Raw genomic sequence first — 27,011 nt, 5'->3', positions numbered from 1 at the left:
AACTGAAACTCAATACCCATTAAACAACTCCCCATCTTCCCCTTTCCCAGACCCTGGTAAGCAATACTCTGCTTTGATTCTGTGAATTTGACTACTTAGATTCCTCATGTAAGTGGAATGAATCATACAGTATTTGTCTTTTTGTGACCTCGAGGTTCCAAATACTAGTATATTTTTAAAATATGGTAAAACTAGTCCAATAGAAATTTTTATGTTCCAACTTCTCTACCACAGGATGACCCACTGTCCTTTATTATTGATCTATTTGTATATAAATGTGTGCAAATATTTTATTAAAAGTGGGGCATGCTATTTCATCATTAAGCACATTCCTATAAATATGGCCCCGTTAGCATACTTTTTTCTTTTTGGCAGGAACAGTTATTTGTAAATTTCTTCATCCACATATTTATTCTTTATAATGTTATAACTCCTTTGAGAAAGATACAGGAATGTCTGAGTTCCTGCCCTACTTTTTGATTAATTTTTTCAAAGCTTCATTTTTATGTGTCGTTTGAGTTTGTCACAAATCTCAGAAACATTAAAGGTTCCTTGGTTTCTAATAATCAAAGATTATAAACTACTTTTCATTTATTGTATGTTTAAATCTGAGAAAGTCTGTAGGTTACAGGGGGCAGAAATGAAATGTACTATTGATATTCAGAATGGTGATTTTTAAAAAAATCAGTTTATATCAGTATTAAAATGGAAATTTATTTAATTTTTATTTATTTGATGGAAATTTAAATTAAATTTAAAATTTTAATTTAATTTTTAAATTTCAGAACAGATATATGTTCTAACTTGGCTATAAATATATTGAAGTATTTGTTTGCTTGGTGCTTCTTCAGTTTTGAGAATTTAGGCATATATATTTTCCCCTTTATTCCTGTATTTTTAACTTAGATCGTTGTCAGACTTTTTCTGAACTATAAACAGCCAGTACATTAAGTAATCCAACCTGAATTGAAAATGTCCATTTCTTTAATGAGCTGGTGACATTTTAGTACAATCTTTATTTTGAAATTAGCTGAAAACCTCTTTTTTTGTGTTGATTTGTATTCATGGTGTTTTAACTTTAAAGGCAATTTTCTTTGAAAAATGGGAAACTGGAGAGAACCCTCCTATATGCTCTTTCAGTGTTTACATAAACTGCTGATTGATTTGCCCTTCCAGTCACTTAAATTGCATGAATCAGATTGTTAAAAACCCTTTAACAATTTGAATTTTTTATTCTCACAAATATCACAAAATTGATATTTTAAACCATTTATATTTTATTACTCTGTACCTAAAAATTGAGGGTCTACTTATTGTCTGTCTCTTTCTTTATAGATGGAAACCTGAAATGTTACCTGTTTGGTCTGAATTTGCTGGAATAAGCATAAAATCCCAGAGGGGAGTGAGGTGGAATCTTGCTCTTTGAGGAGTAAATCCTTGGCTCAAATGCAGATTTTTCTAGTACTGAAGAGGAGAGCTTTCAGTTTGGAACACTGCATAAAGTGGTGGCAATTTTTAAAACTATAAATTTCAGAGAATTAAACTTAGAACATTCAGCATTCATAGCTTATCACTTTTGCTGATAACAAATCAACAAAAATACATTTGGAGAAATTTGTTTTAGACCTTCCTTTAGAATTTTTTTCTGTTATGCAAACTCCCTCTTATCCTTCAAAAATCTTTCTAATTGTATAATTTATATAACTATCCTCTATGTAGATTTACATTTAATATTCTTAGAAGTCTTGCTAAAGTTGAATAGCATCAGCCACTGTCTCCAGGTGTTACTCTGGCAAAAAGCAACAAGTACCAATTATCATTTAGAACCAACTATTCCATAAGTCTATTGTGTCTAAGAGAGGGGAACTGTTAAAATTTGCTACTTTGGAGTATTTAATTTCTCCTTAATTTACTTCTGTGCATTGAAATTATATATAAGAAGATAAGTGTATGAAATTAGTTCTTAGATTAATATAGATTTTATGGATACCTATGCAGTAATCTAGAACCCACTTAAAGATTTAGAATGTTTGCATGTGTGTGTTTTGTATGTATATTGCTTAGGTGATGTCTTTGGAATGTTAAGTCATGAATAACTTTTACTTCCTCCATTAATTTTAGGTCCTTGGATTAGAAAGAATCTCTTTTTTGGATTAGCAATACTTTAAAAAAATTATTTATTTATATTAATTGGAGGCTAATTACTTTACAGTATTGTGGTGGTTTTTGCCATACATTGACATGAATCAGCCATGGGTGTACATGTGTCCCCCATCCCAAACCCCCCTTCCTTCTCTCTCCCCATCCCATCCCTCTGGGTTGTCCCAGTGCACCGGCTTTGAGTGCCCTGTTTCATGCATCAAACTTGGACTGATCATCTATTTCACATATGGTAATATAAATGTTTCAGTGCTATTCTCTCAAATCATCCCACCCTTGCTTTCTCCAAACAGAGTCCAAAAGTCTGTTCTTTATATCACTGTCTCTTTTGCTGTCCCACGTATAGGGTCATCATTGCCATCTTTCTAAATTCCATATATAGGTGTCAATATTCTGTATTGGTGTTTTTCTTGCTGACTACTTCACTCTGTTAAATAGGCTCCAGTTTCATCTACCTCATTAGAACTCATTCAAATGCTTTCTTTTTAACAGCTGACTAATATTCCATTGTATATATGTACCACAGCTTTCTTATCCATTCGTCTGCTAATAAACATCTAGGTTGCTTCCATGTCCTAGCTATTATAAACAGTGCTGCGATGAACATTGGGGTACACGTGTCTCTTTCAATTCTGGTTTCCTTCGTGTGTATGCCCAGCTGTGGGATTGCTGGATTGTATGGCAGTTCTATTTCCAGTTTTTAAAGGAATCTCCACACTGTTCTCCATAGTGGCTGTACTAGTTTGCATTCCCAACAACAGTACAAGAGGGTTCCCTTTTCTCCACACCCTCTCCAGCATTTATTGTTTGTAGACTTTTTGATAGTAGCTGTTCTGACCAGCATGAGATGGTTCCTCACTGTGGTTTTGATTTGCATTTCTCTGATAATGAGTAATGTTGAGTAGCTTTTCATATGTTTGTTAGCCATCTATACAGATGTCTTCTTTGAAGAAATGTCTGTTTAGTTCTTTCGCCCATTTTTTGATTGGGTCATTTATTTTTCTGGTATTGAGCTGAACAAGATGCTCATATATTTTTGAGATTAATTATTTGTCAGTTGCTTCGTTTGCTATTATTTTCTCCCATTCTGAAGGCTGTCTTTTCACCTTGCTTATGGTTTCCTTTGTTGTGCAAAAGCTTTTAGGTTTAATTCGGTCCCATTTGTTTATTTTTGCTTTTATTTCCATTACTTTGGGAGGTGGGTCATAGAGGTACTTGCTGTAATTTATGTCAGAAAGTGTTTTGCCTGTGTTTTCCTCTAGGAGTTTTATAGTTTCTGGTCTTAGGTTTCGATCTTTAATCCATTTTGAGTTTATTTTTGTGTATGGTGTTAGAAAGTGTTCTAGTTTCATTCTTTTACAGGTGGTTGACCAGTTTTCCCAGCACCACTTCCTAAAGAGATTGTCTTTTCTCCATTGTATATTCTTGCCTCCTTTGTCACAGATAAGGTATCCATAGGTGCGTGGATTTATCTCTGGGCTTTCTGTTTTGTTCCATTGATCTTTATTTCTGTCTTTGTGCCAGAACCATACTGTCTTGATGATCATAGCTTTGTAGTAGAGCCTGAAGTCAGGCAGGCTAATTCCTCTAGTTCCATTCTTCTTTCTCAAGATTGCTTTGGCTATTCGAGGTTTTTTGTATTTCCATACAAATTGTGAAATTATTTGTCCTAGTTCTCTGAAAAATAGCGTTGGGAGCTTGATAGGGATTGCATTGAATCTGTAGATTGCTTTGGGTAGTATACTCATTTTCACTAAATTGATTCTTCTGATCCGTGAACATGGTATATTTCTGCATCAATTTGTGTCATCTTTGATTTCTTTCATCAGTATTTTATAGTTTTCTATATATAGGTCTTTTGTTTATTTCAGTAGATTTATTCCTAAGTATTTTATTCTTTTCATCTCAATGGTGAGTGGGATTGCTTCCTTAATTTTGCTTTCTGGTTTCTCATTGTTAGTGTATAGGAATGCAAGGCATTTCTTTGTATTAATTTTATATCCTGCAACTTTACTATATTCATTGATTAGCTCTAGTAATTTTCTGGTGTTGTCTTTAGGGTTTTCTATGTAGAGGATCATGTCATCTGCAAACAATGAGAGTTTTACTTCTTTTCCAATCTGGATTCCTTTCATTTCTTTTTCTTCTCTGATTGCTATGGCTAAAACTACCAAAACTATGTTGAATAGTAGTGGTGAGAGTGGGCATCCTTGTCTTGTTCCTGATTTTAGGGGAAATGCTTTCAAATTTTCACCATTGAGGGTAATGTTTGCTGTGGATTTATCATATATGACTTTTATTATGTTGAAGTATGTTCCTTCTATTCCTGCTTTCTGGAGAGTTTTTATCATAAATGGATGTTGAATTTTGTCAAAGGCTTTCTCTGCATCTATTGAAGTATTCATATGGGTTTTATCTTTCAATTTGTTAATATGGTGTATATATCACATTGATTGCTTTGCAAATCTTGAAGAATCCTTGCATCCCTGGGATTAAGCCCACTTGATCATGATGTATGATCTTTTTAATGTGTTGTTAGATTCTGTTTACTAGAATTTTGTTGAGGATTTTTGCATCTATGTTCATCAGTGATATTGGCCTGTAGTTTTCTCTTTTTGTGGCATCTTTGTCAGGTTTTGGTATTAGGGTGATGGTGGCCTCATAGAATGAGTTTGGGCATTTATCTTCCTCTGCAATTTACTCAAAGAGTTTGAGTAGGATAGGTGTTAGCTCTTTAAATTTTTGGTCTAATTTACCTGTGAAGCCATCTGGTCCTGGGCTTTTGTTTGTTGAAAGATTTTTGATTACAGTTTGAATTTCCATGCTTGTGTTAGGTCTGTTAAGATTTTCTATTTCTTCCTAGTTCAGTTTTGGAAGGTTATACTTTTCTAAGAATTCATCCATTTCTTCCAAATTGTCCGTTCTAGTGGCATATAGTTGCTTATGATCCTTTGTATTTCTGTGTTGTCAGTTGTGATTTCTCCATTTTCATTTCTAAATCTGTTTATTTTATTCTTCTCCCTTTTTTTCTTGATGAGTATGGCTAGTGGTTTGCGTATTTTATTTATCTTCTCAAAGAACCAGTTTTCAGTTTCGTTGATTTTTGCTTTAGTCTCCTTTATTTCTTTTTCATTTATTTCTGCTCTAATTTTTATGATTTCTTTCCTTCTACTAACCCTGGGGTTCTTCATTTCTTCTTTTCCTAGTTACTTTAAGTGTAAAGTTAGGTTATTTATTTGATTTTTCTCTTGTTTCTTGAGGTAAGCTTGTATTGCTATGAACCTTCCCCTTAGCACTGCTTTTACTGAATCCCATAGGTTTTGGGTTGTTGTGTTTTCATTTTCATTTGTTTCTATGCATATTTTGATTTCCTTTTTGACTTCTTCCTTGATTTGTCGATTAGCAATAATTTCAAATAGTTTACCTAACTTACTAATGATCCAGCCATCATAACAGTATTTATTTTGTTGAAAATAAAGATAGATTTTGTTTGACCTTATAACACATTGGCTTGAAAATGCTGGTATTCCTTTTAAGATTAAGTGGTTACAGTGTCAGATCAACTACATGGTGCTTATAGAATTTATATGCCTAGTATGTGTTTCTTTAAAGAGTGTTTGTTTGCTAAACAAAGCAAAGAAATTATTGCCACATAGATAAGTGTATACTCTTTCTGTCTAGAAACTGGCTAGACTACTGCCCTGTAAAATTGTGAAGATTTTAGGGGAAGAAAAGGGACTTTTTTGAAACTTTACTTAGTAATAAATACAAATCTTATTGAATCAGAATTGCTTTTAGACAAATATATTTTTTTTCCACAGTTGAATTCTAATTCAGAAATGAATGTCAGAAAATGATAACAGTTTTTCTATTTCTCCCAGCTATTAAAGGTACATCCCTAAAATTCATTTCTTCTTTATTGCACTTTTTAAGTGTGTATACCTTCAAAATAAGGCATATCATTTAAGCAGACTTGTAACTATTATTAAACCAAGGATTCTTTAAATATTATTAGCCAAGCAAATTTTATTTGGACAGAATCTATAAAATGATTCTACAGCAGAACTGTAAATCTATATGCTTAGCCATTTATTGGTTAATGGCCTCTCTGTAACATTAATAATAGAAATCATCCCATTGTAGTATTTTGTGAGTAGATGTATAGGGGAAAAAAGATGAGAAAGGACCATTTTAGAATAGTATGTTGACAATACCATAAAGCAGTTGTGCTTCAATTAAAAACGAATAAATTTTTTAAAAAAGAAATATTGGAGTCTATATTTGCCTGCTTATATGCCAGGAATTGTTCTAAGCATTAGGAATATGACAGTAAGTAAAAAAGTTAAAAGAGAAAGAGAAATAGGGTATTGAATTCCATTGGCAAGAATATTTCATGCCATAGTTTATAGAAGTGTGATTTCTGAGAAAGTTGTATTAATTTTTATGTGTATTTAGAGATGAACTTTTGAAAAAATCCTATACCTCAAATAGTGTTTTGTAACAGTTTGCTGTAGATATTATTAGAACTTTTTTTACAGAATTTGAGAATCTTGTGATAGTATCTATTGTAGCAACCTGCCTTTCTCTTTAGCTCCAATTGGATGTTTAAAGTATTAGAGTACTTTGATTTGAGGGGGAACAGGGTATGGAGAGGGAAGGGGATTTTCAGAAGACTATGGGCAAACAGCAATGAAAAAACTCAGGGTAAAGAAATAAATAATGATGGTATAAAGGAAACAAAGGTGCTTTAAGAATCTTTCCTGTATGTTTTCTTTTATTTTAGCCTGTATCTGGTTGCCCTTAACATAGAGTGGCCCTACTCTGCTAGAAGCCTAGTCCTCTGAAGGGCAACGTACATTATTAGGGCCCGAGCTGTTTTAAGTAAAGATATCTTAAGGCTTGAAAATTCACCTGTTTATTTTTTGGGCACCTGGTATAAAATTTTAAAAATCAAGTGGGAAATAAAGCTTTTTTAAGAAAAGAAACTAAAATTGTTTGAAGAAAAATCACAGCGTACTATGAAGCAGGGTTGAAGCAATGTAACAAGTGATAAAATGCCTTGTTTTGAAAAGAATGTTCTAGAGCTGTTACATAATAAGTATGTGACAAGGCTTGAGATAACTCAGAAGAAATAATTTGCATTAATTTCATAAATTTATATTAAGTGCTTACTATTTTGAAATTTTCATTCTTATGAAAAGTAAAAAATATTATAGTCACTTCATAGACAGCCTGAAATCACTTGAGCATTATACTGATTTGAATATACCTGAGAAAAACTTTACCATAGTGGCACAAACATTTGCCTTTCCTCGTGATTTGATATTAAATCCTCAGTGTCTTGAGCTTCCCACGTGGCTCAATGGTATAGAATCCACCTGCCTGTGTAGGAGAGGCAGGTTCGATCCCTGGATTGGGAAGATCCCCTGGAGAAAGAAATAGCAACCTACTCCAGTATTCTTGCCTGGACAATCCCATAGACAGAGGAGCCTGGTGGGCTACAGTCCATGCGATTGGAAGGAGTAACATGACTTAGCAACACTAAATAACAACACCTCAATGTCTTAGGATGCCTGCACCTATTCAATAAAAGAATAGCTTAGTGGAGTCCAAGAGCTATCTCCGAGTTTCTGAAGAAATCTGTGTGGTAGGTAGCCATTTTTTTCCCTCCATGCTAATCCTAACAACAGTATTTCCTGTCCCCTTCCCATTATTTCCGTTCCTTGCTGGTATGCCCCTTCAAGGAAGTGAAAATTAGTTAGTTAAGTGCCAGGTAATGATGTACCTGTTTTTTAAAACAAGGACTCAGCAGCAACTTCCTGCTCATAGCCACAAATGAGGTCTGGGAAAGGTGGGACATCCTGGAAAGGTAATGATGGTACCAGAAAGTGTTCTATCCAAGAACAAATGGAACTATGGTGGTTTTGTGTGTCTGTCACATAAGAGGAAACATCAGGAGGCAGAGTGAGATGGGTTCCATTCTTTGTCTTCAGAGAAGATGGTTAGAGAATTTCTGGATTTTATTACTAATTCTCCTAATTATTACTTTTCCAAGAATCATTTCAGGGATTTCCTTGGTAGTCCAGTAGCTAAGATTCCAAGCTTCCAGTGCAGGGGGCTTGGGTTCAGTCTCTGGTCAGGGAACTAAATCCCACATGCCACAACTAAGACCTGGCATAGCCAAATAAATAAATAAATTTAAAATAAAAGAATCATTTCAACACGGAGCAGGCTAGGGCTTTCAAAGCACTAGGCCTGTGATCTCGAACACAGAGTGCCCACAGATTTCTTTGTACCTGTCAGAAAATGTTATTTTGTTTTCATTTCTTAACTTTTCTTCTCAATTCCCACCCACCTTTATATAAGGATAGTTATATAGAATTATTAAAACCAAAGCTCTTTGGAATATAATATTAGACAGATTTCAGTGGTAACTTTCTTCCATTGTTTAAACTAGTATGAGTTTACTTACATATGTAATCTCTTAAGATCCGTTCCAGTACCTACAAGTTTCTTATGAAATGAAGAGGACACAATTTCTAGAAGAGTATAATCAAAAGGTAGATTATTGATTGAGGGGGTAAGAAAGAGGTCTCCTGTGTCTGCTAGAGTAAATCGCTTTTTATTTGGGAGAAGGAATGTTAACTCTGATCACGTTGAAAAATGTCAAAATGATATAAAAGTATTAAAAACAACTCTTTATGTTTCCTGGGTTACCCTTTCTAGAAATATCCATGCCTATATTAGGTTAAACCCTATCAACTTGCCATTTTCATAGATGAAAATCTAACAGGTATTGGCAATTCCACACCTACGATCAAATACATATATATATATATACACACACACACACACACACACAATTGCATATTAATAACTATAGTTTACCTTTATCAAGGACTTAGAATGTATTATCTTCTTGTTAACTCCTCTACTATTATTTTCTTTAAATGAAAAAATTCAGGTATAAGGAAGATGACTTTTCCAGAGTTCTGTAGTTAGTAAGTGGAGAACCCCAGATACATATCAAGAAATTTGATGTTTCTCTGTACTCTTAACCACTATAATGGGATCATCCTAAAAGTACTGTTTTACAACTTGTGAAACAGTGTATATGGACATTTTCCTGTGCTGGTTACATACTTTTGTGCTATAATTCTGTTATCCACTGATAGACATTTAAAATATTTTCATTTGTTTATTATAAATAGTTAGCATTCTCTGTCATCATGTACCCATTTATTTTGCGGACTTGATTTCTAGAAGTGGGACTTCTGGGTCAAAGGATATTCACATCTTAAATTTAATAGGTGTTTCCATGTTACTTTCCAAGAAGTTTATGCCAGTTTCCACCACTGCATGAATGCCTATTTTCCCATTCCTTTATTAGTAACAGATGTGATCAGACATTTCAAAATGTTCCAGTTTCTACAACTTTTCATTTATTGTATCTATACCACTTCTCTCTGCCCTCTTCAAAGGTTGAAGTTCTATTTATGTATGGAACATGGTGCATGAGTGTGTCAACCTCTAAGATAGCCTATAAGGAGAATACTTGGGTTTTTAAATTTTTATTTAAGCATTAAAAATTTATGGACACTTCTTTTCATACCTTAGAAATGGGTGTATTTTGAAACAGACAACCGAGTTGAATTCTTAAGGGTATTTGAATGATCTATCTTACATGCTGCTGCTGCTGCTGCTAAGTTGCTTCAGTCGTGTCTGACTCCGTGCGACCCCATAGACGGCAGCCCACCAGGCCCTCCGTCCCTGGGATTCTCCAGGCAAGAGTACTGGAGTGGGTTGCCATTTCCTTCTCCAATGCGTGAAAGTGAAAAGTGAAACTGAAGTCGCTCAGTCGTGTCTGACTCTTCGCGACCCCATGGACTGCAGCCTACCAGGCTCCTCCATCCATGGGATTTTCCAGGCAAGAGTACTGGAGTGGGTTGCCATTGCCTTCTCCACGATCTTAAACAGATGTTATTTTGTTTACCATATTTACTAGTTTCCATGATTTGAGGGTGTAAGTAGATTATAATTGAAATATTAAGCGTGAAATGATTGGGGGAACACAGCAGTTTAAAATCTACTAGGGGACAAACAGAATTAGATATTTCAACAGATTTGTTTCTATAAATATCATGTAGATACATTAGAATTGAGAACATGTATCACTTTAGATAAAGAAGCTTTTTATGTTTTGAGGTATATTTTTTCACATTTAATTTTGCTCACACTTTCATTAACAAATCTGCCTCTTTTTCATAAATGACTTAAACATAAATCTGAATTTTAGTTGGATCTTTAAAATTTTCCAGAGATTTAAAGGCTGACTCTTTGTCAGCTATCTTCAGAGACTGCCTGTGAAATAAGTTGAATTGCACATTATGGGTTTATCTTTCATCCTTCTCAAATCCCCTTTAAGAGATAGTAAAGGAGAGAAAATGACATAAAAACACAAGAATAAAGAAAAGAGAACACAGTAATACAAGTATTTACTTAGTTAAAATAACCCTAAATTTCTCTGTGAAATATTCCTAAATAAAATGCTCAGATTTTCAATTAATGTTGTCAGTTAAAACCCAGGTTTTCATGGAAAACAGTTTATCTGCCTTAAGTATTGCAGCAGTACCTAGTTAGAGTATGTTCTTGAATTCCTATTTATGCAGTTTTTACTAAGAACTGTAGACAGTTTTGAAAACAGTAAATATAAGTTGTTATTGAAATGTTTGCTTTAACTTGTTTATTTGACTTATCAGACTGTGCCAGTTGTTTGTATTTTTAGTTGAGATAAATTCATATACCACACCAGCACGTCTTATGCTTAGTATTTGCATGATTTATCATTTCTCCGTTCTTTTACTTCCAACCTATCTGTGTCTTTATTTAAAGCTGGTTTCTTATGGCTAGGGCTAAGTCACTTCAGTCATGGACTCTTTGCCTCCCTATAGACCTTTCAGTCATGTCCTCTGTCCGTGGGGTTCTCCAGGCAAGAATGCTAGAGTGGGCTGCTGTGCCCTCCTCCAGGGGATCTTCCCAGGGATCAAACCTGCATCTCTTCGTCTCCTGCATTGGCAGCAGGGTTCTTTACCACTAGTGCCGCCTAAAGTAGCATGTAATTGAGTTTTGGATTTGTATCCAGTATGAAAATTTATTTGGACAATTGAGTTCATTTACATTTAATGAAGTTATTACTGTGATTGGATTTGAGTCTACCATATTGCTAATTTGTTTGTCCTTATTTTTGTTGCTGTTATTATTTCTCCTTTTCATCTTTTGAGTTAATCAAGTAGTGTTTTAGTATACCATTCTATATCCTCTTTTAACTTTTTAACTATACCTCTTTTATTTTTTTTTAATGGTTGCTATACAGATCTGTCTAAAGGTACAGTATGTATTGTTAACTGCTTACACTCAATCTTGAATTAATGCCACTTCACATACCATGTAAAAACCTTTTAACGTAGAATTCCATTATATAAATCCCTCCCATCCTTTGTGTTATTTGTCTTCACCTGTTTTACTTCTGTAAGTTTTTAACCTCCATAGTACATTGTTATTACTTGATCATATATCACTTAAAGAACTTATGAAAATAAAAACAGCTTTTTAACATTTATCATTTCTAGTGCTCTTTCATTTTCCCTGTAAATTCATTTCTTTCTAGTATCATTTTCCATCAGTCTATATGCAATTAGTCAACCCTAGAATTACCAGAGTTTCAATTAGACAAAGCTACTATTAATACCTTTAAATATACTGGTAAACCTACCTTTACTTGTGAGGCACAGCAATCCTTACAGATACTGTAGCTGGTTTTTTTAAAACATTTACAATCCTGAAAGGATAAAATTAAAGCTGGCTCTGAAAGAAAAATCTTTTACTGGCAATCCTTTAAAGAAATTCTCATAGAATAATAGATAAAACTTGTTTTTAGACATAGTTTACTTGAGTTTTTGGAGGACTTTGTAAGTGTCTTAATTAAAGGTTAAAAAAAATAACCAGAGTATGAAGAAGAAAATCCTACTGATACAGGCTTTTCAGCTTGCAGTAAGTTACTGCTTTCCAGAATTGACATTTATTTGGTTGCTTGCTGTTCTTGTGTGTTGTATTAGTTGGTGGGTTGAAGACTTGCTGACTGTTTGGAGAAAGTGACAGAAAATAGCCTTTTGAGTAAATACCGTCTGGTGGCAGATTTGTGGGGATGAATAATGTAGAAGAACAAGTCATCAAAAGACTTTACCTTTCAGGTCTTCTCCCAGATTTATTTGGCTAAAAGGTAAGAATAGCAGCAGGATCTTGATTTAAAAGCCCGTAGTATGGCTCATTTTCACTGTTTTGGTCATTCACATAACTGATATTATTGAGTCATACTTTGTGCAGAAGTGCACAACATGTTGATTGGATAGCAGCTAAGTGCCATATATATAAAATATTCACAAGTCCAAAATCCTTCCTTTCCAGTGAGTGGGCAAATTTTTAGGTAGTCATGTTGCATTGAACACATGTAATGGTTAAGTAGAGAGCACTGAAGTCCCCAGGAGATGCCCCTCACCTCAGCCAGGGCTAAGTATGTTTGTAACACTGGAAAAACACATTACCTAAGTTGAGTCTTGAAGAACTGAGTCAGGTGCTGTGATACAAGGGTAGGACAGAGACTGGAGAAGGAATCCCAGGAGGAGAGAAGTAACTCTCGGAACAAACTGGAAAACACATTCTATGGCCTGATCAATAGTTTGAGTAGTAGGAAGGAAACAAGAGATGAGAATGTGGAGAGAGGCTTTGGCATGCTCGTGGTTGACTGTGTCATGGTTAGATACTTGGACCTGGTCCTGGAGAAGATTTTTAGCCACTGGAGTGTTTTAAATAGGAAAATGGTATTACCAGATTATTTATTTGAGAAAGATCCTTCTCACTGCAGTGTGAACGCTATTAATACTGAAAATAGGAAGATTTCTTAGAAGGCTGATGAAGTAATCTCAGGCATGGAAGTGAAAATGTAGAAAGATGTGGATTATTTGGAAACTATTACGGAGATAGAACTAATAAATGATAGTTGGGATATAGAAGGTAGGTTTGAGGGTGACACCCAGTTTTCTGGCTTAGGCATTGGAGGTGAATGGTTTTACCATTCCTTTAAGTGAGAAAGAGAAGAGGAAAACAGAAGTAATGACTTACAGCTGTCTTCCCCAGCCTCTGGTAAAGAATCCACCTGCTAATGCAGGAAACACAGGTTTGATCCCTGGGTTGGGAAGATCCCCTCGAGAAGGAAATGGCAACATGCTCCAGTATTCTTGCCTGGGAAATCCCATGGACAGAGGAGCCTGGCGGGCCACTCGCAGAAGAGTCTGACACAACTGAGTGACTAAACAACAAAAATGACTTGCCACATTCTTTATGAGGAAGTTGAACAGTGAGATCTAGAACTGAAGAAGGTGTTCTTTTGGAGGTAAAGATGAGAGTGGTTATTAGCACAGGGCAACCAGTATTGTCTTTATAGCTCTCATAATTGCGCCACTAGAATTAGAATTCAGCTTTACCAGCTGAGCCATAATGGAAGCCTGGAGTTGGAATTCAGAACCCAGGATTACGTGTCACATCAGTCCATTTAGACATATTACTTCTGTAAAAGACTGCTGAAACACAGAAAGCTAGAGGTGACAAAATTCTAGGGTGGAAATTACCATGCAGAGTTGTCTGTGTTCTGAAATAAAGGTGATAGAGGTGAAGGATCTATTACTTCAAGAGTTCTGCTTGTTGACCAGCAGAGGGCAGGCAACAACGCGGCTCAGTATCCATAACTTCTGCTCTGTGTTGCCCTTCAGGCCTGGAAGCTCAGGCCTTCTAGTATAGACTTTTGGTGTTCTTGTTACACGAAGGCCAGGCATCCAGGACACTTTTATCTATCCTTGCTTCCAAGACTTAGAAGATGTTTGGGTTTTGTTCTGGAGCCAGATCTGCTTTCCACTCACTGTTCCCTCTGTCTGGTTCTTACTTTTCCTTAAAGTTTAAGACTAGAGTACATCCCTTAAGAGCTGCCATGGTGACATGGGGTTAGAATAATATGAAGAGAGTCTGAGAAATGTAATGGCTCTTTGCCTTATAGAGGTACGAATGTCCAGCTTTTGTTCCTGGTTAACTGTTAAGATTCAAGGACATGTTTGTGTTTTTCTTGATCTTACGATTCAGAGACTAGAATGGAAGGAATGGACATTGGCTCATGGAGATAGTGCTGATACGCCTGGTTGGTTCTGTAAGGCAGCACTGCCACTCCTCCACTATTTGATTTGAGGAGCTCGTGAAAACCTTCCTGTCCCAGGACACATCCTTCATCCACTTGCTGCATGTCTGTAATACCCATTAGTTTCCTTTGTAGCTTTAAGCATTCAAAGCTTAACTTAAATTTAAAATTTTCACAAAGAGGGACATGGTTGGGGTGGCAGGACAAATTATCAATATTTCTTTAAACTAACCAGGACTTAGAAGAACAGGACTTAGGCAGGAACGTTTAATTCGATTTAACTAAGGGGTGCAAGAAAGATCTTGGAACTAGGGTTACACTGTTTCCGATTTACAAACCGCCTCCCATCTGACAAATGACATTTATAGAGAATATACTGTATGCCAGGCATTGTTCCTATTTAGTCCTTAGGCCAATCTTATAATCTCAGTTACTGTTCGTGTTTTGCAGATTAGGAAACTAAAGCACAGAAAAGTTAAGTAATTTTTCTGAGGTTACTGTGGAGGAGACAACCTATATGCACCACCATTCAATCCTCCGCTGTATTTTAATTTTTTCATTTATTTATTAAACTAATTTATTTTTGACTCTGTTGAGGCTTCATTGCTGCATATAGGGTTTCTCTAGTGGTGAGCAGTGGCTACTCTATAGTTGCAGGGTCCGGGCTTCTCACTGCAGTGGCTTCTCTTGTTGCAGAGCATGGACCCTAGGGATGTACTGGCTCAATAGTTGTGGCATGTAGACTTAGTTGCTCCATAGCATGTTGAATCTTCCTAGACCAGGAATCAAAACCATGTCCCCTGCATTGGCAGATGGATTCTTAACCACTAGACCACCCAGGAAGTCCCCCAGATAACTTGAATTGAATTAGTACATGGGCTAGCGTGAATTCGCTAGTATAGCAGCAACATAATTTAAGAAAACATAGGTAGAGACTCTTTTAAAAGTTTACCTCACAGCACCTACCTGCTGTATTGAGAAATATGGATAATTGGTTATTTTTAATTACTTATTGATAACTGATACTGTTCAAGTGTTCCTTATCAAAAAAGGATCAAAAAAAGATCAAAAAAGGATCAAAAAAAGATCAAAAAAGTTCCTCTAAAAATATGCAACTTTGTTTACTGATATAATTGAACAACTTAAGGCTATTCATTGGAAGGACTGATGCTAAGGCTGAAACTCCAATACTTTGGCCACCTCATGCAAAGAGTTGACTCATTGGAAAAGACCCTGATGCTGGGAGGGATTGGGGGCAGGAGGAGAAGGGGACGACAGAGGATGAGACGGCTAGATGGCATCACTGACTCGATGCACATCAGTCTGAGTGAACTCCAGGAGTTGGAGATGGACAGGGAGGCCTGGTGTGCTGCGATTCATGTGGTCGCAAAGAGTCGGACATGACTGAGCAACTGAACTGAACTGAATGAAGGCTAACGTAATTGACCTGGCAGTTTTAGAGAATGCTTACATTTAGGTTTGGTTATGATTCTGAAAACATCTGTTGTACACTTAGTAAGTGAATTATTTCTTTCATCTTCATTGAATTTCATCTTCTCTTTCCCCCTCTTTTCATCTAAATGAAGAATACAAATTAAGGAGTATCTTCATGTAGAAAGTCGGTCGGGAAAACCTTCTATTTCAGAAACAAATAGTACATTGTCCCAAGAGGTTTTTGTTTTTTGGTTTTTTTTTTTCTTCTTAAAACTTCTCGTCTCCTAACTACATTTGTGTTCTTTGGCACTGACTGAATAGCATAACCAGAAATCAGTCCTAGACAACTTTGGGCAAAAAGACTTGGTGAGAAAGAAGAAAATGAAAACTGATGGTGAGGGCAGATTTTGAGTTTTTACAGCTCTGGGTTCCACCCTCCTTACCGTGGATAATTAAGAGGTAGCTGACTGTTCTGGCCAGGTCAGTGGGAAGCTGACAAGTCAGACTGTGGATTTTCCCACATCATCAGCCTAGGAATAAAATTGCTATATATTTGTATCTAAGTTCAAGAAAGACTGGCTTTCCAAGCCAGCCACTGGTTTGGGAGAAGAGAACGCTGTCACCTTCGTAAAGTTGTGAATTATAAAAGACATTTCTGTTGGGTTACTGCATGTCCCTTGGGGTTTGTTTCATTTATAACATTGCCTCAGGCCTTCTGCGGCATCCTGTTGGAATGACCTCCTTTTCAACCCTGTGCTGGCAGCTGCAATGTGGCTCTTTCCCGGGGATCCTTCAGGCTGCTCACGTGATCAACATGAACTGTGACCCCTTTGTTCCTTACCCAGATGATTAGTTTTCCTTCTTTTTTTTTCTATTTAATAATTTTGCCTTATTTTCTGTCCTCTTTTTCCTCTTCACTTCCCTTTTTATTTCCTACATACACAAGACTTTGGGTAGTAATTTAAGTTCTTTTATTGAACTATACCATCAATGCAGAAAAGTACACAGATCATAAGTCAGCTCACTGAATTTTCACAGCATGAACATACCCATGCAGACAGTCCTCGGGACAAGGAAGAGAACATCACCAGAATCCAAGCAAACCTCTCCTGTCCCCTTTTCTGGTTACCATTCTTCTCCCTTAAAGAGAATCATTATCCTGACTTCTACAGCTTTGCCTGTTTTTTAAATCTAGAAATGGAATCAAACCATGTGTATTCCCTTTGCACCTATAACCTTTCATTGAACATCTTTGTGACTTGTCCATGTCAATCTGTTTATTCCTGCCGTGTAGTAGTCCATTTATGTGCATAGTCCCGAGTTTATTCTGTTCTTCATGGACATTTGGATTGTTTCTAGTTTAGGGCCATTATGAATGGTACTGCAGATGTTCTCATACATGTCTTTTGATTAAAAGACATGACATATTTCTGGATATTTACATAGAAATTGCCAAGACTTAGTGTATCCATCTAACCATTTAAATTTCACGTCAAACACTGCATGGATGATTTTTGGTGAATTCTTGTTAGGAGACATTTGTAAACATAGAGATTCAGCTTCAGCATGTCTAATCTTTGGCTATGAAAAATGCCTCTACTTAAATGTGCAGTAGTTTTAAACAGATAACTCCTATATACAACAAAATTGCCTCTCAGTCATGTGTTTTATTAACTTTCTTCCTAATGTGAACTTTTATCCAGCATTTCAAAGCTGAGTAGGTGGGCCCATTCTGTAAAAATCTTACCAGAATATTTTGATGGTGATAATTTACAAGAGTTAAGACTTCATGTTTGTTACACGGCCTCTAAGTAGCAGTGCTCTAAAAGCAGGAAAGAGTGATGTGCCGGTGCTTGACTGTCATGCTTAGTCAGAGCTACAGAGGCTGGTACTCATATTTGTACAAATTTATACCAAGACACCTGCAAAGATGATGAGAAACAGGCTCTACACCATAGAGGGTCTCCAGGAGAAGTAACCAGACAATTGTGTAGCCAAGAGTAGTCTTTTTGTTCTTTTTTTAAAGTCACGACTTTCCAAAACTTGTTTCATGAATGCTTCTGAATAAGTTTAACCTAATGAGTGTAGAAATGTGATTGTGATATCATATGCCTTCGAAACGGAATAGTATCTTTGAAGGAAAGTTTATTTGTGAAATAAAATGTTCCCAGTCATTCTGTGAACATGTATGGAATTAAGTTGACTTGCTTTGACCATAGTGTTTTGGAGACCTTAAGGGAATTTCCTTACCTTCCATCAAAATAAAGAAGAAAAAATAAAAAACAGAAAGAGGGAATAATTAAAATTTGATGGTTATAAAAATACAGTAATGGAACCATCAGATTCACTTCCCATCTTAGGTAGATAGCTTTCCTTTAGAAGAAAGTCTTTTGAGTAGGGAAAGGAGAGTTGCCATTCCAGTTGAGATGGTTTTGAAACAAAGTATAGTAAAAATAAAATAAAAGAATGAGAGAATAAAAGATTCATCTTTGCCAAATTATTCTGAGTATTCTATATTTTTGTTTCTTATTCCAGTCTTTTTTAAAATAGTGATATATAGACATACTGATAAGAGAATTTATAGATTTCATTCTATTTTGAGTGACATTTAGAACTCACACTGGAGATTGTTCTGTTTTAAATCAGTACGTTCAATTGAGAAAGTATTGCTGATAATTTGTGTTGTCCTGTGTACTTGGCTAAGCCCTAGATGACATAGAAATAATAGTCCCTGTCCTCAGAAAGCTTACAATCTAGTGGGTATGGCATGTACAAATTACAGTGTAAAGCAATTGCCACAGAGAGAATTCTTGCAGGAAAGGAGAAGGCAAGTAGACCCATTTAAAGTGAGTCTTAAAGGATAAGTAGATTGGCCTGGAATGGCCTTTTGCTGATCTTGGCAGTGAGAAGTAAGGCTAAAGGGAAGCAGGTAATGAGTTTGTACCTGATATGGTATTCCAGGTGACACAGTGGTAAAGAATCTACCTGCCAAGGCAGGAGATGCAGGTTCAATAATTGGTCTGGGAAGATCCCTGGAGAAGGAACTGGCAACCCACTCCAGTATTCTTGCCTGGGAAGTCCCATGGACAGAAGAGCCTGGGAGACTAGAGTCCGTGAGGTCGCAGAATTGGACACAGCTAAGTGACTAAGCAACACAACATAGAACAGACCAAGAGCATTCACTTTAGACCAGGTTAAAAATCGAGTCTCTGCTCAGTGTTGCTGTCTGACCTTAAACAGGTTGTGTCAACCTATCCAAGCTAAAATTTCTCGTTTACTTAGTGGTGACAGTGCCCATGTAACGTGCCACAGCGTTGTTGGAAAGATGAGATCCTGTGCAGAAGTGTAGCTCTCACAGTATATATCCTACTACATATATATACTACTTTTATAATTGACATACAAAAGATGGCACACATTTAAAGTGTGTGATCTGAAAGTTTCTTCCACAAATACACACCAGTGACATCATTGCCACAGTCGAGTTATGACCACATCCAGCACTTCCAAAAGTTTTTGTAGGACCTTGAAAGAGAACGGTCAGCCCTGCTGTGTGGGCAAAGAACAGAGTGCATTGGAGAAGTCAGTTAAGAGGCTGCGGCTGTGGTCCAGGTAAGAAAAAGAGTGAGGGCATGAAGCAGGTGTGCCGGCCACAGCCTCCCTGACAGCCTGCACTGCTGGAGGACCAGGTCGAGCTCCACCGTGATGTGACCTCCAGCACCCAACTCAGGAGCTAGAGGAGGGCAGCCTCTTGCTGAACTGACAGATTCTCTTTGAAAGATGGCTTACTTTAAACTTGCTTCTCCCTTTATTTTGTTTAGGGTTTAAAAGACAACCTGTTTGCTTCTGGGACGTCCAGTCTGGCAGCCAGCAAGCAGCTGGTTCGTCCAAGAATCACAAGAATCTGCCTCAGGGACCTGATCTTCTGTATGGAGCAGGAGAGGGATATGAAGTATTCCCGAGCTCTGTACCTGGCCCTCCTGAAGTGACCACAGCCCCGTCATCCAGACCCTTGCTACTTTACTGCCAAAGAAGACGTCAAGAGCGTTGTTGCACATTTCAGTTTCTAGAAGATAATCACCAGTAGGGGAGACCATTGTTTACAGTTACAAACTTTTACTAAATCGTGCTTATATATCCCATGAGGTTCTTAATGACTAGGATTCAGCTTTGTCTCCTGAAAATTGGTTGTGACATATGGTTTACACCGTAGTAGGCCTCTGCCTTCGTACGTGTTTAATTACAGCAAGGCTTTGTTTGTTACTGCCTGCTTCACTTGTTAACAGGTAAGGTGTCTCTCCCTGTTACATTCTGCACTGAGATGCAGGGGGACAAGAGGAGGAGTCTTTACTTACCAGAAAACTGTATGTATTTCATCCTACATGGAACCTGACTCAAAGCATTAGGTTTGCTGGGCTGGAATCAGAAGTTGCTAAGCTACTAACTATGACAGTCACCTTCTGTGGTTGAAGGTGACAAGCCACAGGGAAAGGCCCAGTGGTGACTTTGGTCAGCTGAGACCCATTGATGTCAAAACATTGACAAATGGTGATAGTTTGTGCCCGAGGTTCCCTGGTTCATGTCACTATGTGCTGCTTCTGATACCAAGGGGACATCCTTGTCAGGGAAGGATGCTATACATTGAAGCTGCTGGTACACCTCATTGAAAAATGGAAAAGATAGTATACGAAGGAATGATGGGGTACTGCCTTCAAACTGATGGAGGGAAAATGAAAATAGACTCATAACAGGAAATATGCTTTATACACCTAAGAGGAGGCAGATCAAATTGGAACTCCAAAGCAGCCAGTACATGTTTTGTTGACAGGGAAAAAAAAAAAATCACAGCCCAACCAAAAAGGAAAATGTGTCAAACATTTTCAAATTACACTATTTCAAAAGAAGTTATTCTTTGTTTTGTGTATTGCTTTAAATCTCAAGAAAGATAGTTTTATAAACTCTTTTAGCCTAAGTTTTAAGCATCTTGTTGCACTAAAAAAAAAATCCTAATTGATGATTAGAAATTTTTAACAATGGATTCCACTTTGGGTTCTGTACACAAAAGGTAATGTCAGCATCTTACTCTGGAGATCTTGGCCCTGCATATATTATGAGAAGCATGTTACATGTATACTCCTCTGAAGAGGAGGCTGACATTTTTCAAAGCAAACCCTTTTTTTTTTTTTTAATTCAACTTTTGTGGCATGTGGCTGGTGAAAAAATAACTGTAGTTAGAATCACATACAGAAAGAGTGAGTAAATCCTCCAAAGAAGGTTTTTAAATAAGGGGGTGGGGGAGGAAGCTGTGCTTCTTAGAAAAAGAGTTAAGGGGGGGAAAAAAAAAACCTCAAGTATGTTATTCTTCATCCTGTTCTTCCCTCTGGGACTGTTATGGCCATACTCTGTACTGTAGTAAGTTTTAAATTGGCCACATTTTCTGTTTCAGCAAGTTATTATGTAAAAATGCTATAAATTATGTATATGTTTAAAAAAAGTCCTTTAAGAAGAGATCTATACCTAAAGTTGTTTTTGTATATTTAAATGCTTAGCTTTATTTTTTGGTAAAGTGCAGCACACTCCCATATTTGTGTATAATCTTCTTGATCAGATGTTTAAAATTATTGCAAATACTTCATTAAAATAATTATTTTATTATAAGAATAACGTTGCACAATCACTGACTTGGGCAACATCTCTGGAACTCTGCCCATGAAGCTGGGGGCTGGGCAGTGAATCTTTCTTGGCTCGGATTGTTACTCTGGAGAATGAGCATTCTAGAACCTCACTTCAGATCCAAGCTCCTGTATCACTTTCTTTGACATAATTGTAAATTTGCATGGTATTTGACTCACAATGAAAGCTACGCATATTCATTACAAAAGCTTTTCTTGACCGGTCAAAGTTTTCTTACAAAGCTATTCCTTTTTCCAAATTTATATTTATTATACATTTTAAACTTAGGGTCATGGAGTAGATCTTACACACAAAAGGACAAACACAGTGGACCCAAGGCATTCCTCCAGTTTGCAGAATGGTGGCCCTTGGGCCAATTTGATCTCTTAAGTGAATTCTCTGTAACTCACATGTTGCTGCCAATATTTTACTTCACAAAAGTATATTTCCAGTTCTTTTGAAAAATTAGATGATCTGGAGTCATTCGTTGTACCCGTTTGTGTGACGACCTTCTGGAGTCAAACCACTGGCCATCCACTTCAAATGTGAGGGCGCAAGCTCACAATCCCTTGCCTGATTGCTTTAAGCACTGGCGTTTCAGGCTCTCTGCCTTCATAATAGATTTACTTTGTGTGATGAAAACCAAAAGAGCAAAGTGCCAGAAATTCTCCATCTATTTACTGTATTTAAGCAACTTTATTGAGACATGTTTTACATATAAAATTCACCATTTTATTTGTTTAATTTTAATATGACTGATGAACCTTTTAAATTATTTCTTCATGGATATCTATAACATTTGTCTCTTTAAAAAAAGTGAATTTAACATTCTTTCAAAGCCTGTATTTGTCTTTTTCTTTTTTTATTGAATGAAAGTTTCAATTCTATAATGCTTTAGTGTTTTACAATTTTCAGAAGTTTCACACATATGACTTCATGTAATCCTATAATAACCCTTTTTTCCCTACTCCTTTTTTGTCCCCTTCCCTCTTTCTACTGGTAACTACTAGTTTGCTCTCTATATCTATGAGGCTGCTTCTTTTTTGTTTTTATTCACTAGTTAGATTTCCATTCGTAAGTAATATCATATGGTATTTGTCTTTCTCTGACTTATTTCACTTAGCTTAATGCCCTCCCATCCATGTTACTGCAAATGCAAATTTTCATTCTTTTTATGGCTAAGTAGTATTCCATTGTGTGTATATACATATATATATACACAGCACATCTCTATTCTTTCATCTGTTGATGGACATTTTGGTTCCCTCCATACCTTGGCAATTATAAATAATGCTGCTATGAACATTGGGGTGCATGTATCTTTTTAAATTAGCATTTTGGGGTTTTTTTTATTTTAATCTATACCCAAGAGTGGAATTGCAGGGTCATATGATAAGCTCTAGTTTTAGCTTTTTGAAAAACCTTCATTTTTCCACAGTTGGCTGCACCAATTTACATTCCCACCAACAGTGTATGAGGGTTCCCTTTTCTCCATATCCTCACCAACATTTGTTACTTGTGGGTTGGTTGGTTGTTTTGTTTTTTTGGGTGATACCCATTCTGACAGGTGTGAAGTGATATCTCATTGTGGTTTTAGTTTGTATTTCCCTGATGACTAGTGATGTTGAACATATTTTCATATGCCTGTTGGCCACCTGCATTTCCTCTTTGGAAAAATGTTCTTCTGCCCACTTTTCAATTGGGTTTTTTGTTGTTTCTGTTGTTTTTTGATGTTGAGTTATATGAGTTGTTCATATATGTTGGATATTTGATTGGTCATATCATTTGCAAGTATTTTTTCCCATTCAGCAGGTTGTCCTTTTATTTTATTGATGGTTTCCTTTGCTGGGCAAAAGCTTTTAAATTTAATTAGGTTCCATTTGTTTATTTTTTCTTTTGTTCCTTTGCTTTAGGAGACAGATCCAAAAAATATTGCTGCAATTTATGTCAAAGGGTATTCTGCCTGTGTTTTCCTCTAGGAGTTTTATAGTATTCAGTCTTACATTTAGGTCTTTAATCCATTTTGAAGTTTATCTTTTTAAATGGTGTTAGAGAATTTCTAATTTAATTTTTTTACAAGTAGCTGTCTGGTTTTCCCAACACCATTTATTAAAGAGACTGTCTTTTCTCCATTGTATATTCTTGCAGCCTTTTTCATAAATTAATTGACCATCGTGTATGTGTTTATTTCCTGTTCTGTTGATCTGTGTGTCTGTTTTTGTGCCAGTACCATACTGTTTTGATTATTGCAGCTTTGTAATATAGTCTGAAGTCAAGGAGTATAATTCATCAGCTCTTGTTATTTTTTCTCAAGATTGTTGTAGCTATTGGGATTTTTTGTGTTCCCTTACAAATTTTAAGATTATTTGCAGTTGCAAAAAATGCCATAGGTATTTTGATAGGGATTGCATTGAATCTGTAGAGTCAGTGCCTTGAATAGTATGGTCATTTAAACAACATTAATTCTTCCAATTCAAGAACATAGTATAACTTTCCATTTGTTGGTGTCATCTTCAGTTTCTTTCATCAGTGTCTTATAGTTTCCCAAGTACAGGTCTTTTACTTCTTAGGTAGGTTTATTCCTAGGTGTTTTATTGTTTTTTTATACAGTGGTCAATGAGCTTGTTCCTTAACTTCTGATAGTTCATTGTTAGTGTATAGAAATGCAACAGATTTCTGTATATTAATTTTGTATCCTGCAAATTTATCAAATTCATTGGTGAGCTCTAGTTTTCTGATAGCATCTTTTTTGTAATGTGTCATCTACAAACAGTGACAGTTTTACTTCTTCCTTTTTAGTCTAGATTCCTGTTATTTCTTTTATGATTCTGTGGCTAGAATTTCCAAAATTATGTTGAATAAAAATTAAAGCCTGTATTTCTTGAAATCTGCTTTGAGGTAAATTTTGTTTCATTAGAATTTTGGCAGAACTTTATTTAGAATTAAAAGCATTTATACTAGTTATGTCATAGTTGCAGCAATAAACAAAAACCCACAAGCAGTATTAGGGCATATTCTTTAGAAAAATAAGGAACCAGGATCTCAGGATGATTGAGTTGGACTTCATACCTACTTGTACAATGAACCAAGTGTTTGTGAAACTTTAATGTTAGCAGGAGTCAGTGATTCTACAGGAAATAAAAGTATAATATAGCCTATGTTTATATATGACCTGGTTCCAATTTTTGTTTTTAATGTCATTAGCTTTTCAGATATTTTCATATGCCTTGCTGCACTGAAACAGCTTTTTTTCTTTTAAACATTTAAGCACAGTTTACATCTAATAAGCAGAGTAATTCTTATGTCCATGGCATTGCCTATTAAGTTTCTTGTAGGGTTGGAAGTAGTAATGAAGCCATCCTGTTATTTTAAAATTTTTCATTGAAACTATTATAGATATTGTGAACAATCAAACCATATATCAGAGCATGCCAAAGTAATTCTACTAACAGACTGCAGAGGTCCTGTGCTCCCCTCCCTCGGTTCACCCACTTTTTCCAGTTTCATATCTCTCTCACCAGACATAGTCTGTATACACATAAGCATGTAGTTGTGGATTCTTCCTTTATTTATGTATGGGAGCATACTGATCTATCCATTGCCATTTTCACAATCTCATTATTATTATTCAGTTTATACTGTGTCCCAGGCCAGGAATCCTAGAAAAATCTTGATGCAAATCTTTGGGAAAACTACACTGAAATTTTCCTTGAGGGATTTTAGTCTCAGATTTTCTTACTGTTTAGTAAATTTTCTTTTCTCACTAGAAGAATCCAGTCTTATCTGAGTGTGTCAGCAATGTTCCTCTACCAAACAGGCATCATGAAAAAAATTAGCAAGGGGAGTAGAGGTTTCCTCTGGCAGGAGGTAGGGAGAAGGAAAGGGGAAAAATCACTTAACCTAAGAACTGAGTGTACCAGTTATAAAGTTTCACTGACAGGACCCTCCCACCATGAACACTAGGATTGTAAGTTAACCTGACTTGAGGGTCACTCCAGCCTCTTTTTTTGTAAGATTGGACATTCTTCATTTAAAGGTAATAAGTAGATCTTAATAGAAAGTGAAAGAAAGAAAGTAAAGTCGCCCAGTCATGTCCGACTCTTTGCGACCCCATGGACTATAGCCTACCGGGCTCCTCTGTCCATGGGATTTTCCAGGCAACAGCCCTGGAATGGATTGCCATTTCCTTCTCCAGGAGATCTTCCCAACCCAGGGATTGAACCTGGGAGATCTTAACAGGGATGATCTAAATTTGGGTTCCCGGGAGTGATCCCTGAAGGAATGCTTGATCCCGAAATATTCATTTGGCAAACTTGTAAAAATATTCTGCACTATGGGGAACAAGGGCTTGCCTGGTGGCTCAGACAGTTAAGAGTCTGCCTGCAATGTGGGAGACCTGGGTTCGATCCATGGGTTGGGAAGATCCCCTGGAGGAGGCATGGCAACCTACTTCAGTATTCTTGCCTGGAGAATCCTCTCAGACAGTGGAGGCTGGCAGGCTAGAGTCCATGGGGTCGCAAAGAGTCGGACACGACTGAGGGACTAAGCATGGGAACAAAGATGCATAAGACAGAGTCCATGTCCTTGAGGGATTCTCTAGTCAGAGATACAGACTGAAGATACATAAACACACTAATAATGTGAAGTAGCATATATTCCCTGAAGAGAGGTGTCTCGTTATTTGTATTGGGCCTCTATGTGAGAAGGTAATGGAGGAGAAGAATTGCCAAAATTCTATATATAAACTACTGAGCAGAATCAAAGCTAGTGCGGAAATGTTACCTATGAGATTTAGACCGTAGAACTCATAACTTTATGGTTTGTAATTTTAATGGAGGCTTTACCTGAAGATGAGAGGAAGATAAAGATTTGCTGGTTGATTTCTTGAAATCTCCTGACTTGGGTTTACACTGTGTATGCGTGTTCCGTCGTGTCTGACTCTTTGTGACCCCATGGACTGTATGTAGCCCACCAGGCTTCTCTGTCCATGGAATTCTCCAGGCAAGAATACTGGAGTGGGTTCCTGTTTCCTTCTTTCCTTCTCCAGGGGATCTTTCTGACCCAGGGATCAAACCCACGACCCTTGCCTCTCCTGCCTTGGCAGACAGATTCTTTACCACTACACCACCTGGGAAGCCTGTCTTAGGTTTTCATTTCCCCAGATAGAGGTGTGAAGTTGTGCCAGGTGGTCTCCAAGGAACCTTTTAACTTTCAGATGGAGATATGAGTATCTCACAGGATGCTTCCTGGGAGGGTTAATTCCTGTCAGAGTAGACAGTGGTTGCTGTTAATGCTGAGGAGAACAATTGAGTTAAATGGTGCATCGCATCTTCTCTGTGTCTTCTGCTGTTATCGAGAAGTGTAAGTTGCACGTGGTACAGGACAGACCCCGACCAAAGAGCCATTCAAGTGCCCTTCTTCATCTCTCCTGAGCTGGATGAGGTTCCCACGGCTGCCACAACAAATTGCCACAACTGGGTGGCTAAAAACAGTGAAGTTCTCT

General features: G+C 36.7%; 1 protein-coding gene across 4 annotated transcripts in view; it reads left to right on the top strand.

The window, feature by feature from the left end:
• Positions 1-24,395, top strand: part of TAF4B (TATA-box binding protein associated factor 4b) — a 103,740-nt gene extending 79,345 nt beyond the window's left edge. For 3 of the 4 annotated variants that reach the window (XM_004020461.5, XM_042239177.2, XM_060405386.1), the window contains one exon: positions 19,657-24,395. In XM_004020461.5, the coding sequence (XP_004020510.1) occupies positions 19,657-19,824 (168 nt within the window). In that variant the 3' untranslated portion in view covers positions 19,825-24,395. Of the gene's footprint in view, positions 1-1,335; positions 11,778-19,656 lie in introns of those variants that run through there. The other variant, XM_042239175.2, reaches the window with a different exon arrangement.
• Positions 24,396-27,011: the final 2,616 nt, after the last annotated feature.

Source organism: Ovis aries, chromosome 23, assembly GCF_016772045.2.
Source record: "Ovis aries strain OAR_USU_Benz2616 breed Rambouillet chromosome 23, ARS-UI_Ramb_v3.0, whole genome shotgun sequence".
Lineage (NCBI taxonomy): Eukaryota > Metazoa > Chordata > Mammalia > Artiodactyla > Bovidae > Ovis > Ovis aries.
This window is presented reverse-complemented; position numbering and strand designations above follow the sequence as displayed.